Source organism: Mustela nivalis (genome assembly GCF_964662115.1).
Source record: "Mustela nivalis genome assembly, chromosome: 6".
NCBI classification, from domain to species: domain Eukaryota; kingdom Metazoa; phylum Chordata; class Mammalia; order Carnivora; family Mustelidae; genus Mustela; species Mustela nivalis.
The window spans coordinates 34,073,892-34,097,288 of NC_139025.1; the positions used below are offsets into that span (position 1 = coordinate 34,073,892).

Below are 23,397 nucleotides of genomic sequence, written 5' to 3' on the forward strand. Positions count from 1 at the left end.
GGATCCATATTATGTGTTTTTTCCATCCTAATGACTAATCAGAGTGAGTGTCTAATTTTTTCAGGAATATGACATATCATATGATGAAAATTCTCATGAGAAAGGGCCCTTGTGCAAAAGAATCAAATGGTAAGGCAAAAAGTGATAATCTATCTGTGTTGACTAGTAAAGTGCATGTGTGGACATGTTAGCATAATTCTGGGGAATGAAACAAATGTGATTCTGAATCCTATAATCAGATGGAAACTGAATAAGATTTTGATTAAACATAACTTTTAGGAGTTGTTTACAAGTCATAACTTTGCTCTCTTTTTATGATTCATATTATATATTTTTTTTTATAAAATTCATATTATATTTTAAATGATAAAAATATTTCCAACATAACATATGACAGCCATGTATCTATCTTTCAGATTTGACATATGCTAATATTTTCCCATATTTACTTCATATTCCCTCTCCCCTCATTTTTTTAAGAAATAAAAAAAAAAAGTTTGTTTTCTGAAACCAAGCAATTACTCTGAATAATGATAAAAGGAATAGGTAACAAGGATTATAATTGTGGGTATTATAATAGAATAAGAACTATTCAGGATTTTCTGTTTTGTTAAATAGATCATGGTATATTAATTTTCTCAAAGAAGGGAGAGTAAAACTAAAACATACTCTGATCTTTTATTATATAATATGACATTATGTATCTTACACGTCTCTTAAATAACATCACTTTGTATATATTAGATCATTTGATATATAAGAAATAAAAGTAATGACAATATGCACATTTTGAACGAACAATACACTTCCACAGGTATATGTTAATTTCACAACTGTGTAGTAGGTAGGGCAGAAGAAGGCACTGAGGTTCACAGTGGCAGTGAAAAGTTCAAGATTACCCTTTGTTCACTCTATTCTTTTAAACTATAGAAATATTCACATAATAAAAGATAATTTGTTATATTAGTATGCCTCCAGATATAAGCTATTTATCATTTTTATCCAAATATATAAATCCTATTTGTGGATGCTATATAGAGATGATAAAAACCTGACAATTTGTACTTTTAAAATTTGAACTATCTTCTCACCAATGCCACTGGAGGGGATGCTGGATTAAGTTGATTACCTTTCCTTGGTATATACCAATAGTTTCCCTTTTCTCAAAGAGTAGCATGTCTTAAAGGGATATTGTATTATCATTTAATTCTTCCTTCATTAATAACTGCAATTTATTTTTATTTATTTTTTTTTAATTAAAAGACTTTATTTATTCATTTGGCAGGCAGAGATCACAAGAAGGCAGAAAGGCAGGCAGAGAGAGAGAGAGAGAGAGAGAGAGGAGGAAGTAGGCTCCCTGCCGAGCAGAGAGCCCGATGCAGGGCTCGATCCCAGGACCCTGGGATATGACCCGAGCTGAAGGCAGAGGCTTTAACCCACTGAGCCACCCAGGCGCCCCAATAACAGCAATTTAAATTAGATTTGAATGGCGATTAACATTTCTTTAAAGATATATTGAATACTAGCATTAGTCTTGGTTTACTAGCATTTTCTATCCATTTTCACTTGAATTATTAAGTACCAACCCATTGTTCTCTTAGAGTACCAATATTATATAAAAGCATTCTACAAGGGAGTTGCTAAAACTTTAAGTACTTAGTGAGAAAATAAAACTGTTAATTGAAGCCCTGAGAGTCACAAAGTCTAGAACCCAGTTTTGTCTCCTGCTGAGATGATTCTGAAAAGCAAATATTCTTTTGGAGTCTCATTATCCTTATTTATAAAATAATATTTGGACCACATTCTTTCCATCTCTAACATTCACTGATTTGAACCACCTGAAGCTGAGTGGAATCGAATTTAAGCACAAATGTATCATTCTTTCTTTCCTTTCTCTTTCTTTTCTTTTTTTTTTGTATTTCAATAGAACACTGGCAGCTTGCTGTTGGTGCCTTGCAATTCATGAATTGTGATTTCCATGCCTTTTACCACTTGTGATTCTTTTTACTACTACAACTATGTTCACATGAGGGCCATGATACCCTAGCGGCTTCCTGAGGGCTGAGAATAAATAGCATTCTCAGTAGGCAAAGGAAAATACCAGCAATATAAGAAGGCAGCAGCTGGAGGGTAGAAGAATAAGAACCATTTAGGAAGCTTCTACTGAAATAATAAAACTGCTGGGGAAATAAATAATATCAGCAAGAATAACAACAAACAATTAAAGCACTAATGGAAATACATTTATAATGTTAAAAGGGTGTTCTGGAATGAAAAACTTGATTTTCAAGTTTAAAAATTTAGTAGATTTAGGTGAATATAGTGCCTAATGCAAATAAATTAGTGGCCTGAAAGGCCAAGTAGTAGAAATATCTGAAAGAAATGGGGGCGCCTGGGTGGCTCAGTCAATTAAGCATCTGACTCCTGATTTCAGCTCAGGTCATGATCTCGGGGTCATGAGATCAAGCCCCCAGTCGGGCTCTGCACTCCTCAGGGAGTCTGCTGGAGATTCTCTCTCTCTCTGCTGCCCCCTCACCAAAATATTTCAAAGGAATGTACAAAAATGAAGTGGTGGAAGTCAATGCAGGAAATAATAAGAAACTTGGGAGACAGGGCAAGAGACTGACATATTACCAATAAGAATTCCATGAAGAAAAAAAGGAACTGATGGAGGGGGAAAATAGAGGAAAATTTCACTTATTTGAAAAGGGCTTGGAAAGTAAAAAAAAATTTACTGAGTTCAAGACAAGATTGCCCAAAAACATAAACCAAAGACTGTCTTGGTAAATTTTGTAATTTCAAAGATAAAAAGAAAATCTCACAAGCTGTCAGACAGAAAGATTGGGTTTGTTAACAAAGGAAAAAGAGTATTGGCTTTAGACTTCTTACCTACAATACCCAAACTATAAAATAATAGATTACCATAAAGATTCTCAGAGAAAAAAAGCCTTCAACTTCCAAATCCTATATCCAGTCAGACCCATTCAACTATCAGAAGAGAAGACTCATATTTGTGAAAATGCAAAGATTCAGATAATAAGTCAACCAGTAATGTTCTAGAAAAACAACTCTAAATGAAAAAAATGGATCAGATCAGAAATCTTAAGATAGGGAAAGATGAAGAAGAGAGGAAGCACTTTTTTTTTTTTTTAAAAGATTTTATGTACTTATTTGACACACGGAGAGAAAGATACATCACAAGTAGACATGGAGGCAGGCAGAGAGGGGGAAGCAGGCTCCCTGCTGAGGCCAGAGCAGAGTTGTCATTCAAGACAATGGCTCTGTCATTCAGAGCCATTCAAGAACAGAATGAGCTGCCTTATAATGCAAATAAGATATTTCTCATTAAAAGCATAAAACAAAACCTGATGGCTAGTTGTGAGAAATTTCTCTAATACCTGCACTGGGTGTAAGACTTGACTGGCTAACATTGGAAGTTCCTTTGAATTCTAAGAGACTGTGATTCTACAGAAATAGCTGAAATTAATATTTCCTTTCACATATGGACTAAAGCATAGAGGAAACTAACTAAGCACTGAAATACAGTTCTCATCTTGCAGATCATACTTTTCTTTCTCTTACTATCTGCACATTTGGCTATTTGACTTGAGTTAAAAAAAAAACAAAACATTTTTCCCTCCAAAGTTATGATATTCACTTTCAGCTTGGGAGATGGCTACCAATAATAACAACTGTACTCTCCCTGGAATTCTAATTTAATTCTAACTTAACTGAACATCGAAGAAGCTTTGATCAAAGAAGCTTAAATTTAACAGAAAGTACATAAAAGGAAAAGGTAAAGCAAATCTCAAAATAAATCTCAGAGAATGCATGTAGCTTTCTCAATACTTGATGTACTTCAATTTCTGTGAAAGAATACTATGTCTACATTTTTCCAGATTTCAGAGGGCTTTGAGAGCCCACTTTCAGTCCAGACTTTTTGCTTTTTAAAATTTCTATCTGCCTTAAATTACTATAATCCTGACTCCGACATAATTTTTTCTCTTTATCATGAAGTCTAATATAAAATTCAAAACCAAGACAGAGCCTTTATCCAACTTTAGATTTTAAGGATTTCAGACAGAGTATTCAGAATGTAAATGCAGTTTTATTTTAAAATATTTAATATAAATACACAGATGGACAACAGCTGCTAATTAGTTTCCTGTTTCATCTGTTACACCAACTGTGAGTTGTATCATTTTTAAAACGAGTGAAGATGACGTTGGGAAAGTAAGAAAAACTCTAGGATTTGGATATTAAGGAATAATGCCAGCTAATCACAGCAAGATAACAATGACACCAACAAAACCCCTTCCAAAAAACCCCAGTTCTGGATGTATACTAATCATATACTAATTTCTTCAGAGGTCCAGGATAAATTTCTCAACTACAAATATTTTCTGGGTATCTATTTCATGTATTGATTAAACTCTATACTACATGTAGCTCTCATTTAGTCTTTCGTCAGTCCCACTGGGTGTTTATGCACTATAAAGTCATGTAAAGATAGAAGAGAATATGGTCTCTGCCTTTAAGTGCAGAAAACATATAACAAAAATTTAGGAAAATGAATGAAATAAGCAATGAAATTAATACCACTGATTGAATTCAAATACATTAATTAAAATGAAAATACATGCAAGGTAAATGGTATAAATGTTGAGTGGGACAGAATGATCAGAATTGGCATGGGATAATTAGGAAAGGCTTTCTGGAAACTATTCTGGAAGAAAATGATTTCTAAAAGTACAGTAATACCTGGAGGTCATTTTTAGAAGAACTAGTAATATCAACTATAGCAGCAACTCTTAAGGATTAAGAAAGGCAATTGTAAAAGCCACCAAAAAAGTCTGTCCCCAAGAGAAGGAAGAATCTCTGGTTGTTAAACACATTTGGTAAGTAGAAAGGATATTTCTGGTTAGCCAATAGAAATTGAGAGACCTCACTTAATAAATAAATCTATCTAGAAATCGATCAGAAGATAAATCTATTATGTTGACTCAAAAATCAAAATGTTACATTTTGAGCAAAAAAGGTTTTATTTCATAAGAGAAGAAAGGCAGTTTATAAAGATGACAAGAATTAATTAAATTTGGATCTAAATTCTCCCTGGTAGTTAGAAATTTCTACTTTTAGAAGAGCAGGTGAATACTAAGATGGTAGGATATGTTTGTTCCACAAATTGGAAGACAGAAAGCACTGGGCTTTGCCATTGTGAGGACCTGTGAAGTCTACCTTGATAACTGTGAGGTCTACCTTGATAACACCTTCTAAATACGCCAATTTTATAAGAACCTGGTTTGCTATCTCAGTGCTTGTTCCCTTTCTGTTTCAAGCTTTAATGTGAAGAGGCAGCTTCACAAATTGGCAGCAACAGGCACAGGCAATTCAAATCCAAAACACCAATATGTGACAGAGTCAAGCAAGCCCAGCATGATATGATTAGGGCAGGCTTCTGTGATGGCAATTTTCCAGAAGGGGGAACTCTTCTTAATTATGAGAATTTCTTAGCCCTTCAGGCCTTGCAAGGCTAGAAGGTCTAAGTCAGCAGTGGGAAGCTACATTACCAAGCTATTTTAAAGCTGAAGTAACAACAACAACAACAACAACAAAACAGCTCAAAGGTTAAAATCAGTTTTAGACATGCTAGAAATTCAATTAATGCTGAACTTTAAGAGATTTTTCCCAAGTGGATTCTGTGTATTTGGATCATGATTACTGCTTATTATATTTAAGAGGTAAATGTATAACATCAGCTATTTAAGCCTGAGGGAGCAGCTCCCCAACTTTTTAAACTTAGAGGCTTCATAAATTCATTTGGAATGCTACTCCTTTTGCCACTTTATATTTCTTTTCCTTCAGAAATATAAAATGAATTATCTCAGCCATAAGACTTTTATGTTGTGCCCTTTTTGGGGATGTGTCTCAGGTACTAATGCAATTCTGTTGTCAGTGTCATACTATCTGGTCTATTCCTATGGCTAGGGTTTTTGGACTCACTGTGAAGGGACCCTGTGAGATTCTTTTGGACAGTTGCATAGTTCCTAGGTTCCATGGAAAGAGAGGCTGGTGTAGGAAAAGATGGCAGGTTATCTAAATCTAGTTGAAATCTAGTACTTAGTACTATGCATATAGTTCTTAGTACTATGCATATAGGGTTACCAAGGCACACCTTCATATCCTAGTCTTCATGGAGCTTATAGGCTGGTGGGAAAGAAAACCACCATGACTTAATATAAACAAATCCTTTTCCACCCTGTTTAAGCCCCCAAAGTAGCAATTTCTCTGAGAAATTTTATCAGGAGGGGCACCTAGGTGGCTCAGTCATTAAGTGTCTGCCTTTGGCTCAGGTCATGATCCCAGGGTCCTGGGATGGAGCCCCACATCAGGCTCCCTGCTCAGTGGGAAGCTTGCTTCTCCCTCTCCTACTCCTCCTGCTTGTGTTCCCTCTCTCGCTGTCTTTCTCTGTCAAATAAGTAAATAAAATCTTAAAAAAAAAAAAAAAAGAAATTTTATCAGAAAGTGAGGGAAAGGGAAAAGGGAAAAAAAAGCAAAGAAGAAAGTCTGTGCCCAAATGATGACTATCTTAACCAAGTCTGGCCACAATTATCGTGGCTGGAACATATCGTACACTTTACTCATTTACCTATCCAAACTTCTTTATTTGTTTTAGACTCTTCCCCACAGTACGAAAACAGTAGCAGCTCTTGCTGCCTAGGAAGACAAAAGGAGGCTAATAGGTTATTTAACCAGCCATGGGGAAAAGAATACCAGCACATCTACTGTCCCATATTCAAGGTAGAAATAGGAGGAAGCTTAGAAGGAGTTTATCCCTGGAAGTTCATACCAATCTGTGTCAATTAGAAATCTCTAGACTTGACTAGTTTCATATTCAGGTCATACTCAGTGTTTCTTCTTTTCCTCTTACTTCCTGGCATTTGTTGACTAGCTACTATGTGCTGACTGTTCTAATTGCTGAGGAAACAGCCATGAACAACGTGTTTTACATGCCTACCAGCAGTTGAGGACAGCAGCTGTTTTATTTATCATTTTACCCCTGCTATCAACATAGCTTTGCATATGTCAGATAATCAACAAATGGTCATAAAATGGATAAAATAAAAATTTAAAGACACTCTCAAATAATTGTGGGTATATGCCAAGATTTAGTTATACACGTGTTCATCATTTACTTAAAATTGAGAAAGGTTAGGAACAACCTTATGTCTGACAACAAGGGATTATATAAATAAATATTACAGTTTATACTGAGAATGACATATAGGCATTTAAATGATATTGCAGAGGACTATGTGATAATACAGATGGATGTTTATGATACACTGAGTGGAAAAAAGAGTTAAAATAAGACTATGAGATTTATTTGTTTTCTTAAAGTTATACACATATGAACTGTACACACATAGAATTGAAGAATGAAAGAAGAATAATACTGGGTAATGGGATTATGTATTAATTTCCTTTCCTTGCTTTTTTTGGTGAACCTGTATTCTCTAAATTTTCTTCAGTGAACATTTATTTGTTCTAAGATTAAAAAGTTACATAAAAGGGCGCCTGGGTGGTAGTGGGTTAAGCCGCTGCCTTCGGCTCAGGTCATGATCCCAGCGTCCTGGGATGGAGTCCTGCATCGGGCTCTCTGCTCAGCAGGGAGCCTGCTTCCCCCCCACCCCGCCTGCTTGTGATCTCTCTCTCTGTCAAATAAATAAATAAAATTAAAAAAAAAAGTTACATAAAAAATGTACACTAGAAAATCTAGAACAACGGTCCAAGAAGTACATAATAGAACTGGATCAGGAATAGAAGATGATCATGTTATCCCCAACCAAAATCTTTCAGTGTCTTATTACTAATTACTATTCTGTAAACAGTATTAAAAGATACCATGCAGTCAGTACAAAGCTGACAACTTCAGGTAAGTCTTTTTTGCATAGCTGATTTGTAGCTCATAGGGCATGTTCCCAGAGTCTCTATATTAAATTGGTTGTTTGGAACTTAGAACACATTTCTAAATAAACATCTGTAAGTACAGATAGATGGTGGGTACGATTCTAGGGTCAACAAACAAACCAACCTTAATTTAGTTCATAATGTTACTAGTGTATTGCTGAATTACTCTTTAGTGCTAGCCTGAATTATGGAAGCAAAATGGAAGACTGAAGAAAAAATGCTGAAATGTAAAGTATTTGCTTATGACACCTTCCCACCTACCTTTCTTTAGTCTTTTCCTGCTGCCAAATGTACTTCTTGCTAGACCCTCAGTATCTTGCTATGTTAAAGTTCTGATGTGGTCTTGCTTAGTTAGAGTTTACCCTCTGCCAAAGAAATTCAAGTTCTTCTTCTTCTTCTTTTTTTTTTTTTTTTAAGATTTTTCTTTATGTCCGAGAGAGAGAGAGCGAGAGCATACAAGCACAGAGGGAGAGGGAGAAGCAGACTCCTTGCTGAGCAGGGAGCCCAACGTGGGGCTCTGTTCTGGCTCTATTCCAAGACCCTGAGATTGACCTGAGCCAAAGGCAGACACTTGACTGACTGAGCCACCCAAGTGCCCCTAAAGAACTCCAAGTTCTAAGTGATTTGCTTTTGTTCATTCAGGACAGAGGATTTATCCTGATGTTGGATGTCGGGTTTAAACTCATTCACATTAATATGCAAATAACCCTTTCTCAGGTAGGACACTCTTTAACACAATTGTATCTTTAAATATTAGATTATCAGAAAATAGGAGAAGAATAAATGAAACAAGATGGGATTGGGAGGGAGACAAACCATAAGTGACTCTTAATCTCACAAAACAAACTGAGGGTTGCTGGGGGGAGGGGGTTTGGGAGAAGGGGGTGGGATTATGGACATTGGGGAGGGTATGTGCTTTGGTGAGTGCTGTGAAGTGTGTAAACCTGGTGATTCACAGACCTGTACCCCTGGGGATAAAAATAAATGTTTATAAAAAAAAAAAGAAAATATAGCAAAGTGAATAGAACACATTTAGCCAGTGTATGGGTTATTTTGGCTTAATAAAACATGTGTCCTAAATAGGCTATATCTGCAAGGTCAGGGAACAAGGAGATTAATGGCATCACTTAAGTGTTCTTGTTCTTCCTGCCTTCTCCCATTTCACTTCTCAAGATGTTTTTTCTCCCTTCTTTTCTTAAAGTGGTGACAAAGGAGCTTTATATGTTGAGTAGAGAAAAGGTAAGAATAGGGGTGGCCATTTGTGAATCTAGGTCATTTGTAAATGGAGTAATATAGGCCTGCCTACCAAACTGTCATATATTCACATCGTGTGCACATTCTTTTCCCCTCTTTTCTCTCGCCTTCATCCCCCCCACCCTCCTAGAAGATCTATGAACTTGGTATAACAAATTACCCGAAAGTAATAAATGCTGCAAAAGCAGTCCCAGCAGCTCTGGGAAGAAAGGTAAAGGAAGAGATTATAACAAGAAGACCATAATAAATCCTCCTACCATTTCCCCCATTTCTATATCATTTAAAGATTTGGACTCTGCAACTCAAGTCCTTATAATATATTTGTCAATATGTAATTCACAATTTAAATTAAAATTTCCTCTCTGGCATCTGAAATGTTCATAGCTACTGTTTACTAAGGGGTTTTATTCATTATAAATGGCGATAGCCTATTTAGTTTATTAACCGTAATATTAACAAAATGTGGATGTTAACTCCAGTTAAAAGGGTAGGATGGTAGTGCAAGAGAAGAAAGGATCCTGGAATTAAGATGTGCCTGGGTTGCAATGTTCATAGCAGCAATGGCCACAATCACCAAACTGTGGAAAGAAGCAAGATGCCCTTCAATGGATGAATGGATAAAGAAGGTATGGTCCATATATACAATGGAGTATTATGCCTCCATCAGAAAGGATGAATACCCAACTTTTATATCAACATGGATGGGACTGGAGGAGATTATGCTGAGTGAAATAAATCAAGCAGAGAGTCAGTTATCATATGGTTTCACTTACTTGTGGAGCATAAGGAATAACACGGAGACACTGGGAGGTGGAGAGGAGGAGATGGGGGAAATAAGAGGGGGAGACAAACCATGAGGGACTGTGGACTCTGACAAACAAACTGAGGGTTTTGGAGGAGAGGGAGGTAGTAGGTATTAAGGAGGCCACATATTGTATGGAGCACTGGGTGTGGTGCATAAATTTTGGAACACTGAAAAAAAAATTAAAAAAAAAAATAAAAAAAAGATGGGCCCGTGTTGAACTCCTTACTCTGCCTTCTATTAGCTGCATGACCCTGAATAGGTTGATTTTCATAAGTATCATTATCTCCAAAATGGGGATTAAAAGAGAGTTATCTGGCTCTGTTGTTTCAAGATGCTTAAATAAGATACATGTGTACACATATAAATATACATGCAGCACTATACTACATTCTTTAATGTATGTATGTATGTATGTATGTATGTATGTATCTGTCTATCTATCCATCTATTGATATAATGGGTATTCAATAAAGACTGACATGTTTGCAGTAAGGAGAATGGGGATTGGTGATTGGGAGGAAAGAAAGGAGTGGATCAGAATTAAAAACTTCTTTAATTTTACTAATTAGTCTTACTAATAACTGTCTTATTTATTATCTCTGTAGTACCATAGACTGGTACAATACCTGACAGAGTATAACTGTTTGTAAAAGTTTATTGAATTATTAGAGTTTGCTTATCCATATATGATAAAACCCCAATTCTGCCACAGGTATAGAATATGCATGTTAGAAATATAGCAGAATAGAGGGTGAGTTAGAGGGAATAAGACTTGAGGTATGGAGACAAGTTAAGATGCTAGTCACACATGTCTAGATAAAAAATAAATGGAGCCCTGAACTAAGCCAGGATGGCAGGAATGAAGAGATGGGAATGTAGAGAAGAAATACCAAGGAAGGAAAGTCTATAGGACTTAAATATAGAGTGAGTGGAAGACAGGAGCTGTGACAACTCTTGTTCAGGTTTCTTCTGGCTTGGGTGACTAGCTGGTGGCAGTCACTGAGAAAGCAGAATGAAAGAAGGGGGAACAGCGCAGTAGTGGGGAGGGGCAGTGAGAGAGGTGGGGGATAGTAAACTTAGTTTTGGACAGGGTGAGTCTGCAGTGCCTACTGAACTTAAAAGAAAATGTACCTAGTAAGCAGGTGGGTCTAGGAATGGAGCTCAAGACAGAGAAAAGATCTGGGAGTCATTAGCATAAGGAATTAGGAGGACAGAAAGCCAAGACTGAGCCATGGTGACCCCTAAATTTAGGGACTGAGCAAAGGAAGAGGAGCTACAAAAACCAAGAAAAGATAGACCACAAATGGAACATGAAGAAATGGAAATGGTGTATTGCTAGACAGGGATGTAAAATTGTGGTAGAGAGACCTAACAGCTAGGTTTTGTAGGTATTTTATTTGTGTTTATAGTCACATATCATTTTGATGAAGCTTTATAATCTAGAAGAAATCAACATTGACACTCTTCTGTTCCACGTAATAGCCTTTACAATGTCTTTTGATTTAATCTTTTTTTTTTTTTTTTTAAAGAAAATTCTACTTCTAAATGTGCGTTTAAGCACTGGAACTTTCCAAAACATTCTTATTACTAGTCTATAGTTTCTAGTACATTTCTAGTACATGTAAGTTCAAAAGCAAGACCTGTTTCAGCTTTGTATGTTTAATAGCCTTTGCCTTAAAATCCATAGTAGATGCATGATTAAATAGACAAAATCCTTGTTATTTCCTTTGATCCATGGACCAGCTGCTTGGTAACCTTAGGAGTTTGTTAGAAATGCAGTGTCTTGGCCCATCCCACATTTGCTAAATCAGAACCAGCATTTTAAATAAGATCGTCAGTTGATTCTCATAGGTACACAACACACACTTCCTGACTGAATAATTAATAAACAAATTGTATTATTCTTATTTCTAGGCCATTTCCAACTTTAGCCCATGTGATATACCTTGTTCAAATTATCTTTCTAACATAACAGTTATTAAGTCAATTCTATCTTTTAAAGTTTAAAATTTAAGTGAGTTAGGTAGTTCTGCTTGGATTGCAAAGCCTTTCAAAATTTGGCCTTAAATTTCTACCTAATTGGGATGCCTGGGTGGCTTAGTCGGTTAAGTATCTGCCTTCAGCTCAGGTCACCATCGGGGGCCCAGGGATTGAGTCCTACATCTGGCTCCTTGATCAGCGGGGAGCCTGCTTCTCCCTCTGCCTGCCACTCCTGTGTTTGTGCTCGCTCTCTCTCTCTCTCTCTGGCAAATAAATAAATAAAATAAAAAAATTTCTACCAAATTCACCTCCCTAACCCTTCTACCTGAACCTCCTGTTGTAATCAGTCTGGCCTGACTTGAGCAGCTGTTTTTTTCTACTTCTCTATTTTCTATTCCTCTATTTTTTGTTCATTCCATGTTTCCTACTTGATCAACACACTCTCTTTTTCTAACTAGACAAATTCTATTCATCCTTCATGTTTTAACTAACATTACACCTTTATAAAACTCTGACCATTCTAGCACATAGTGATGATTCTCTTCTGACATATTTATAGTTATTATCTTGTCTTTATAATGACAGCAAAAAAATTGCAGATTGTTAATTTCAAGACTTAGCTTCCATTTTCACCTCTGCCACTAACTTGTTTAATGCTGGGCAAGTTCACTTAACATCTGTGGGTTTCAAAATTTGTCTTTTTAAAAAATACTACAGGAACCACAAGAGTATTGTGTCCCATGTGCTGTGAGAAACTGTCTTACAGAATGTATTTTAATATACACAAAATATCTGTAAGTGAATGCTTTTAGAATACTGTTGTTAACTCCCAAGTATTTGAAGCACCCTCTGGTAATCTTCACTATACTCTGTTTTTAAATAAAATGTACATAAGCAAAGGCAAAATTTAGCCCAATTTTATCCAAATAAGTTCAGAGTCTTAAATTTTATCTTTAATTTTAACATTTATCATTAATGTTAATCATGGTTGATGATAAGAGCTGAGAAGTAGAATCACAGAATTTAAAAACCAGACACCAATCTGTTTTTAAATACAAGAATAGGGTGCTTACTCCCTATTCTTATCTGTCATAGCTGAGCAGGGGTTCTGGCTTACTGACATTCTTGAGCTATTTCTCTCCCTGCTTTACACAAGGTGTAGTTTCTCCCATGACCCTCTTTCCCTGGAGAGCTTCACAGAGAGGCTTCTGTATAACATTTACTTTCATTAGCAAAAGGCTGCGTAGGAACGAGAAGAATGAAGAGGGAGGCAACCTTCACAGAGTATCAACAGGCTGCAGATTAAATGTACCTTGTTTCCTTTGCTAAACTCCCAGCATAGATTTCCATTAGAACAGTTATAAATTCTTTCCACCCACATTCCATCTCTGTATTCTAACCCTTTACTCTGGGCCTCTTCCACACAGCACTGTAAGACTGAGAAAGTCTAGATTTGCATTGTTGTTAAAAACTGTTCTCAGTTTTATGGAAGATATTTCCATCTGAGAAAAGGATATATACTAGAGATTTGCATATTCTCAGAATTGCTTATATCTTGCTTATCATTTTATTGTTCTTTATATGCTGTTTTCAAGGTACATTCTGGAGTTATATGTAATATCAATATTAATTATTAGTAAATGTCTACCAAAAATCAACAGATATTAGCATATCAACATAAGAGGCTTTAAATGTTGTACTAGCAGCATATATAGTATATCAAGTAAGGATTTTTTTTATACAAAAGTACAAAAATAGAAGGAGTGGACTTATAGGAGGAGTGGAATTATAGTCCAGAACAGCTTAAAGTAAAAAAGAAAAACAAACAAACACAAACAACAAGCTCCTTTAACCTTTTGACATTCCTTAGAGCTCATTAATTCACTTGAAGGCAGGGCCAGAGCCAGTTGTGGGTGGGAAAAAAAAGTCTACACGATCTGGTAAGTTGTTCTCTATAGAGTTTCAGGACCTGCTCTGTGCTTTTGGGACTCTTGGGCTCCTCTTATCTTCTTTGGGAAGTTAATTTTTTCCTCTTTAAGGGTGTATCTACATCAGGATAACTTTTAGGTTTATATGAAAGTACAGGCTATTGGTTAGGCCCAAATTCAAATAATTACCTCCTACCTTTTTTTCCAGTGGGTTCTTTTTAATGCCTTCCAAGGGCTAGGGAGCCTCGGTCAGGGTGATACTAAGTAGCCTGTGACACTGTCTTCACCAGCGTGGGTCCTAAGTTGGCTGGTTACTTAGCTATGGGCTTCTCTAGAACTAAGCATCCAGGTAAATACAAATGGTGAAGATTTTAAAAACAATGACATTTGAAAGTCTGTCTAACAGCTTCTATTCCAATATCCTCAGAGAAAGAAAAAAAAAAAGGAAGAAAGAAGGGAACTTTAAAAAGTAAAAGGACATAAAAGCTACTCCCTTTCATGTTATTGGTAGGATGCTGTGTCCAAGGTTTGAATTATGTTGTGCCCAGGTTGAGCTTAAACTGGGATACAGGTGTAGAGCAAACCTTGTAAATTGATAAGGCAAAGCCTCTTCAAAAGCACATTTGCTGGGAAATTCCTACCTTGGCCTAGGAAAGAAGGATCCAGACATAATGAGCTTTAATCAGTTATAAGGTGGTGATAAATGAAAGGGGCAATTATGGGGGACAGATACATCATGCTGTTACTCAGATTTGTCTCCCAGCTCTGTCTCCACCAGGCTGATGTCTGAGTATTAGTAAAAGCAGGCCTGTCTCTTGTGAACTGGAAATCCTGGTGAGAGAGGGCTGAGTAGCAGCGTCACATGGTAGTGGGATGCTCAGAAAGAGCAGACTTGCTCTTGATCACATGCGAAAATCTGTTGGAAGCTCACAGAAATCCTTGAGGAATTTAGCAGAGGGCTGAGTTAATTTAGAATATGGGGCAATATGCTCTTAGAGATAGGTAATTCTAGTCAATGTGCCTCCGTTTGTACTTACAAGTGGGTGAAGGCTAGAGAAACCTGGGTTACATAAGATACAAAAAAATCAATATAAAAGTCCTAGAAAACAATTGTACTTAAACTTCAGAGGAGCAGTTAGTGAGAATTTTAACATTCTTTATCTTCTTACTCATGTCTTTCCTGCTTTTCTTGAAACAAGTGAATGTGAATAGGAATAATATCATCACTATTAATTCCATCAAAATAAAGCCAATGCTATCAAAAAAGATCCTTGGAAACTTGACATACCCATAGGAGAGTAAAAATATCCTATGTAATAGACATTCCAGGATGATGAATGTCCCAAAAGGACATAAACACAGTCATAATTCCTTGGCTTTTGAAGAATGAGATTAGTGAAAATTATGGTATTAAATTTCTGTCTCTTAAGCAACAATCCCACCTAGTTAGTACTCCCAAACTTCAAATATGTACAACAGTAACTTCCAAATAAAACCCAATACTTACTTGTCTCCCACAATTCCCAAGTTGATTGTGGGGTAACCATGTTCCTGAATTGTTGCTAAGAGGGTTGAACGATTGCTGTCTCGAATCTTTCCTGGTAAAAGGTCATCTTCGGGATTTAGCAGCTACAAAGTCAAAAAAACCACCACAAATTATTCTCTTAGGATAATGTTGTCTGTGGTTAAAGGAAAAGAAATAGATCTAGTAAGTAGAGTTTACCTTATCTAACACCTACTACAGTATCTGGCACATAGAAGATACATGCCTAAGGGATCTCCGAATAAATATTGAGAATATAGGAGATTGAAAAAAATTCTTCCAGAATTAAAAAGCATGCAGAAATTTAAATGGTGACTAAGCATCAGGCAAAATATCACACCTGCTTTGGCTACAGTTTGACAATAGTGCTCTGTAGAGACTGGCCTTCTCAAGTGGTTGCTCACCAGGGTAAACCAAATAAAACAACTTCCTTTTTCCCTCCCAATATTATTTTCCAGTTTGTATTTCACTGATAACATCTGAGGTAGAGACTGTGTGACATGATATTCTCAAGTATGACGAGAATGACTGTTAATATTTTGCTTCAAGCTTTTGGATCTCTTCTGAAGTGACGTCAACACTACCAAAGAATTTAAACTTATTTGAAGGAGAGGAAGATAGGTGTCTTGTCTCTTTATTAGCAAATTTAAACAAGTAATACTTAACTAGACATACACAACTATTCTATGACTCTGAATTGAGTCATTCTTTAGAGATTTAATATCCAGCATTGTATGTATATGAAAAAAAATTATTAGAAGCTTACTTTATGTTAGATTATTTCAGTGAGGCAGTGCGGTACAGTAGGAAGAGCTTAGGATTCAGACAAGATTGAAATTCAAGTTATCCAAACACATTATGCCTAATGTTCTCGATTATACCATACAATACTAATAACTGCCTTGAGTTGTAGTTGTTAGGATTGATTGAGGTAATGAACACTCAATTAATATGGGTAAATATATAATAAATATGACTCTCTTCTAAATAGCACATTTTATCCCCATCATTCTCATATATTTCTAGATGCTAGTACAGAAAGAATTAGTCTATAGTGTGAATATAGATTTAGATTAGGTTATAAAACACTGATGAGTAGGGATCCTTAACACATGCAGACACACCAACATACAACTTTAATTTATACATCAATTTCAAGATGGACTTTGATTTCAGAAATACAAAATGAAAAAAAAGTACATCTTGGAAGTGAGGAAATCTGTACTATTATCTTAGGAGGTTGAAGACAAGCATGCACAGATATTTAGACTGTTAATATGACCAATTCTCAGGGCTTCATATCTCAGTTTTCCCAAATAATAGCCTCTAGCCCCTTCAATCTTCCTTCTGACTCAGTGGTGATACCATGTGGCAGGACCTTTGGCTTTACGCTGGAAAAGTAGTGGCTTTGCAACCAATTGTCCCCTTAAAATAGCTAGGGGAAAAACTCTAATCATCTTATTCAGTGTCACCTGGGAGTCTTCCCTTCAAATACTGCATTAATTTAACTTAATCAGATGCCATGTGACATTGCAACCCACTTTCATCCTTAGTCACTGACAGAGCTTAGAAAATTGCTACTGCAGTGCTAATATAGATTAATTTTCTGATCTTAATTAACACACAGTTATTGAAGTCATTATAATTTTATAAAGGTGAAGGCCTACAGCTCTTTAAATCCATTAATTAGACAAGTTGCTTCAGAAAGAAAACTGTGTTATATAATTTTTTTTTTCACAGAAGGGTACTGACCACCAACAAAATAAAAGTCCTTGTTATTAGAGTGTTTTCTTTGCCATTCACATTCCTTTCTGTTTTTGCTGCAAACAGTTACAGAAATAACAGAACAATTAAAGATTATTGGAATACTAGTTACTTAACTATAAAATTGACATAATGATATAATACCTGGTTAAATGAGGGTGCGGGATTTACAGTGTATTTTAAGTATTTTCAAAGAAAACAAACAACTGAATGGAAGTCAAAATCCAAATATAGAATAAATTCATAGTATTTCCTTTTAAAACTTAATCTTGTTTTCTAGTATCCTATACTTCTGGTCATCTTTGGAATGATGCCTGGAACTTGTCACAGTTAAAATACAAAAGAAAGAAAAATACAAAGTAAAAAAAAAAAACCAAAACACATAACCCATTATCTACATACCTTATTACTTTCTTGTCTACCATATATTAAATTTCAATTTCTTGTTTTTGTTCTTATCAATGGTACCACTGTCTTTCCAGCTTTCACACATTAAACCTTTGACTCTTTTATTTCCATTTTTTATTTCCCTTTATCCACTATCTTCCCAAAGATTACAATCCATAAGAACATCTTAATATATCTCCTCCTTGAATCTATGTTTTTAGTCACACTCTTACCAAGCCCCCCATTCAATATGTCTGAATGTTTGCAAATCCTTGTAATTGGTTATCATGCCTATACTACAAGTCTTTCTGAGAAATAAAACAGAAACATCTATTTGCAAAAGTGTACCATTATTTGCATAATAGATAAACTGTACCAAACCATGATATGTAACTTAAGTAACCATGTTAAATCCAACTGTTTTAACACAAACTTGTTTAGACTTATATGCTCCAAGACCATGCACAAACTGAGACCATTATAACTCCACATGGACTCATGTGTTCCAAGGACAAGACTGTTTCAGCAACTTACCTATTTTACAAATCTGATCAGTCTCTACCTAGACCTTACTTATTACCTACCTTAACACCCCCCACCCCCGGCCTCGTTCTCATGACCAAACTCAGTTCTCAAACTCCTGTAATTGTCCTTCTGTAATTTCCTCCTGGGACACTACTGGGGCTGTGCTACAGTGATAATCTCCCTTGCTCAGAAATGGTGATATATACCACTTTGTATGATCAACAGGTTTCCCTAGTGGTCATTGTATTAAGAACTGTCCCTTCCTTCCTATCTTTCTCCTTCCTTCCTTCCTTCCTCCCTCCCTTTTTTTTTTTCAGCAAATAAACTTGTTTAATAAAATCAACATTTTCCAGGGGTCCCAGGGTGGCTCAGTGGGTTAAGCCTCTGCCTTCACTCAGGTCATGATCTTAGCAGGGAGCCTGCTTCCCCTTTCTCTCTATGCCTGTCTCTCTGCCTATCTATGATATCTGTCTGTCAAATAAATAAATAGAATATTTTAAAAAAATCAACATTTTCCAAAATAATTTGAATATAGAACCCACTTTTTAAAAAAAAAATCACCCCTTAGCTTGAAGAATCTGTGTTCTATGGAACAATTTTGAGAAACAGGGATCTAGGGCATTGTTTATCTGATGCATGACTGTCCTATCCAACTCTCTAGCAGGAACTCACTAGTATTAAGACTTTCATAGTCATGTAGATCCTACCAAGACTTAGGCAAGACCACTTTCTACCAGTATTCCCGTATTGGTTATATTGCATTTCAGGGAGGTCTCTTGAGTCTCTTTGCTCTGGAGGTTCTTTGTCTATGATGGTAAGTCTAGCACTTGCTTAAGGTCTAATCCTTTTTTGTTGAGCTTCCAAAGCTAGCTGATATTACTTTTGTTTGTTGTATGAATAAGGTTCCGAGGACTTTCTGGTTATCTGATCCAATTTGTATAAATTTTTGTTTTCCTTGTGTAGGTGCTAAAGCATTGATTTAATACTAATCTTATTTGTCAGCAAAAAAATATGTTAATTTATTTGGCTACATTACTGTGTGTCTGTAAAAACTTCTTTGTATGTTTGAGAAAACTGGCTTTGGAAGTGATATGTTCTCTACCCTTCCCACTGATTTTTAGGGTCAGCTGGTAGGGATTCAATTTTAGTGCTAAGGACTTAAGACATAATACGTAAGCAATATTTTCCCTTTTGACTGACCTCAGCTAATGAATTCATGGGTTCATCTAGTAATAAATTTGTGCCACCTCCTGGAATAACTCTGGCTTGTTTTATTTTTCTTGCATTTATCTTTCTAAAAAGCATAAATTCGGGGTGCCTGGGTGGCTGGATCAGATCTTAATCTCACAATCACGAGTTTGAACCCCACGCTGGGCTCTATATTGGGTGTGGAACCTACTTAAAAATAAATAAATAGCACAAATTCATCAAGAACAATTTGGAATTCTAGTGGTCTTTTTGGAGTACATATGACGCGACCACATTTATTCACCCAAAGGCACGTTGAGAACAAAAGGGAATAAAATAATGAATATTCAATGCAAATTAGCATTTTTATTGTTATGCCCAGCTTCAAAATGAAATTTAAATAAAAATGTAAAAGATTAAAAATTTTTTAAAAAGATTTTATTTACTTATATGATAGAGATCACATGTGGCAGAGAGGTAGGCAGGGAGAGAGAGGAAGGGAAGCAGGCTCCTTCCTGAGCAGAGAGCCCAATGGGGGCTCAATCCCAGGACCCTGGGATCATGACCTGAGCCGAAGGCAGAGGCTTTAACCCACTGAGCCACCCAGGTGCCCCCAAAAGTTAAAAATATTTTTGTTTGGTGTGCCTGGGTGGCTCAGTGGGTTAAGCCTCTGCCTTTGGCTCGGGTCATGATCTCAGGGTTCTGGGATTGAGCCCCGCATCGGGCTTTATGCTTAGCAGGGAGCCTGCTTCTCCCTCTCTCTCTGCTTGCCTCTCTGCCAAATTAATAAATAAAATCTTAAAATTTTTTTTTTCTTTGTTCAACCCTCCTGAGGAGATTTTCTATCTCCTTTCTAAAAGAGAAATCATTTAGTTTAGATTCAAAGAGGCACGTGTACCCCAATTTTTATAGCAGCAATGTCCTTATTAGCCAAACTGTGGAAAGAGCCTACATGTCCATCAACAGAAGAACAGATAAAGAAGATGTGGCATATACATACAATGGAATATTATGCAGCCATCAAAAATGGAAATCTTGCCATTTGCAACAATGTGGATGGAACTAGAGGGTATCATGCTAAGCAAAATATGTCAATCAGAGAAAGACAATTACCACATGTTTTCACTGATATAAGGACTTTGAGAAACAAGACAGAGGATCATAGGGGAAGGGAAGAAAAAATGAAACAAGATGAAACTAGGGAGGGAGACAAACCATAAGAGATTTTTAATCTCAGGAAACAAACTGAGGATTGCTGGAGTGGAGCGAGGTGGGAGGGATGGGATGGCTGAGTGATGGACATTGGGGAGGGTATGTGCTATGGGGAGCACTGTGAATTGTGTAAGACTGATGAATCACAGACCTGTGCCCCTGAAACAAATAATACATTATATTTTAATTCAAAAAACTATTAAAAAAAAAAGGAAAGAAACATCCTTCTTTGTTTCTGTTCTTCAGGGATTTAATGCTATGGTCTTGATTGAATTACCAAAGGTTCTAAGATTGGTTATAATGGCTAACTTTCCCTTTTTTATATTAAGAAATGGGTTTGTCTGCATCTAAGACCTTTTCCCTATTTGCAAAGGGAAGAAAATTAGACTTTTATAGTGGTCGATAACTCTTTCCATATCCCTTGCAAGCAACTCCCTTATAAATTCCTACTTTTATTTCTCCCCTTTCTAGAAAACTCAATTCACTAAACTGATCAAAAACCAATTCTTAGTCATTATGGACATACCTTAGAAATACTCAGGTTAAAAAAAAAATAGTCCAGATAAACAGATATAATACAAAGAGAGTGGAGAAATTATAAGCTCTAATGGAGCATGTTTTTACTCTAAATAGCTTTTTAAACTCTGGGAAAAAATTTTAAAATTCAGAGTTAAATTGCCTTGGTTGCTGAGTTGTAAGAAAGAAAAAAGAACATTTAGACCTTTCAAACATAATTTAAGAATTTGGTTTATAACTACAGAGGTTTACAAGTTGCATTTGAAAAAAGTCCACGTTCTATTATGATGACTTTTTGTACAAATTAGACTGATTTTATAATCTCGCTTTAAAAACTGTCCTGACTTTAATAGCATGTAGGAAATTATACTAGAACAATACACTAGTTTAATTTTAATCTTCAAAATTTCCTTTCCTGGTTTTGTTACAAGATAGCAAAATTTATGTTCATTTAAATCTGAGAATTGTCCTGACTTTAACAGCACATAAGAAATGATACAAGAATAATATTCTAGTTTAATTTTAATTTTCCTCAATTTCCTTTGCTGGTTTTGCTACAAGATAGCAAAACTTCTGTTCATCTAAATCTGAGAATGATGATATGGAATATGTCTGTGAAAAGAGGCTGATGAGGTCCAAGACATGCTACCCCAAAATATGGCAACTGTTATATTGGATGTTTAAAGCTGAAGGAATTTGAGAAATAGCCTGTGTAGGAAGGACTTTCTGGCCTTCCCTTTAAATAGGTCATAAAACCCTCATGTGAGAGGTGCTTTTCCTATGCCTGGAAGAAAGGAGCATTCTTACCTCTGAAGATGAAGGGACTCAGAGGAATCTGAATGAAAAAGCCTACTGTTTCCCTCAGTTTACTACACTTTCCTCATACCCTTTGTCCTATTATTTTTTTCCTCAACTTTCCACTCCTCCTCAAACCCAATATAAAAAGGCTCATGTTTAACATTTCTTCAGGCCTAACTTTTATGAAGGCTCTTATGTCACATAAAACTTATATTAAATAAACTTGTATGCCTTTCCTCTTGCTAATCTTGTCTTTTGTTATAGGGGTAACAAAATGTAGAACTTGAGACATTAAAAGGGAGGAGGAAAAAATTTACTTTTCCTCCCCTACAAAGTGAATTCCTTTTTTTAAAAAAGATTTATTTATTTATTTATTTGAGAGAGAGAGAGAGAAAGTAAGTATGTGCAGGGAAGGGGAGAAAGGGGAGGAGGGTGAGAAGGAGAGTGAGAGAGAGAACCCAAGCAGACTTCCCACTAGCATGGGGGCAAATGTGGGGTTCAATCTCACTACTCTGAGATCACGACCTGAGCCAAAATCAAGAGTCAGACACTTAACTGAGCCACCAGCTGCACCAATAAATAAATCTGTAAAGAAAAATTGTTTTAGTATCAGCTCATTCAAAACTGTAATTATATATTCACAGAAAATTATACAAATAGTACAGAGAGGTCCCCTGTACTCTTCACCCAGTTTCCCCAATGGTTACATTTTATGTAACTATAGAATAATATTAAAATCAGGAAAATGACATTGGTATAAGGTATATGTATACTTCTTTGCCACCTTACCACATATGTAGATTTGTGTTAACCTGCCACCTTACATCAAGACACAGAACTCTTTCATTATCTCAAAGATCTATCCCCCATGCTGTCCCATTATAGTCACATTCTCCCTCCTCTCCATCTCTAGATGGGAAGCACTAATATATTTCCCATCTTCATAATTTTGTCATTTCAGGAATGTTATATAAAAGGAATCATACAGTTTGTAACCTTTTAGGATATTTTCCCCCACACTCAGCATAATACCATTAAGATCCATCCAGGTTGCTGCATATAGCAACAGTTCATGTCTTTCTAACGCTGTCTCCAGTTTTGGGTATTACAAATAAAATAGACCACTTATATTTAATGTAATTATTGATATGTTAGGACTTACATCTGCCATTTTATATATATATATATTTTTTTTTTTTTTTGTTATTTCTTATTTCTTTTTTTTTTCCCCTTCCTCTGGAGTACTTAAATATTTTTTAGAATTCCACTTTGATTCACCTGTATTATTATTACTGTCTTTAAAGCTAGATTTATTTATTTATTTAGTTTGGAGAGACAGAGCATGCACATGTGCAGGTGTGTGAGTGATGGGGGAGGGGCAGAGGTAGAGAGGGCATCTTAAAGCAGGCTCCTCACTGACTGTGAGCTGGACATGATTCAATACCATGGTTCAAGCCAAAATCAAGAGCCAGCTGCTTAACTGCTGAGCCACTAAGGTGCCCCACACCTGTATTACTTTTGAGTGT

The 23,397-nt window shown here is 36.0% G+C and overlaps 1 protein-coding gene across 16 annotated transcripts in view; it reads right to left on the minus strand.

Annotated features, from left to right (window-relative positions):
- GPHN (gephyrin) overlaps positions 1-23,397 on the minus strand; it is a 643,001-nt gene that overhangs the window by 38,756 nt on the left and 580,848 nt on the right. For all 16 annotated transcript variants that reach the window (XM_082734092.1, XM_082734090.1, XM_082734087.1 and 13 more), the window contains one exon: positions 15,446-15,567. In XM_082734092.1, coding sequence (XP_082590218.1) covers positions 15,446-15,567 — 122 coding nt within the window. The remainder of the gene's footprint in view (positions 1-15,445; positions 15,568-23,397) is intronic.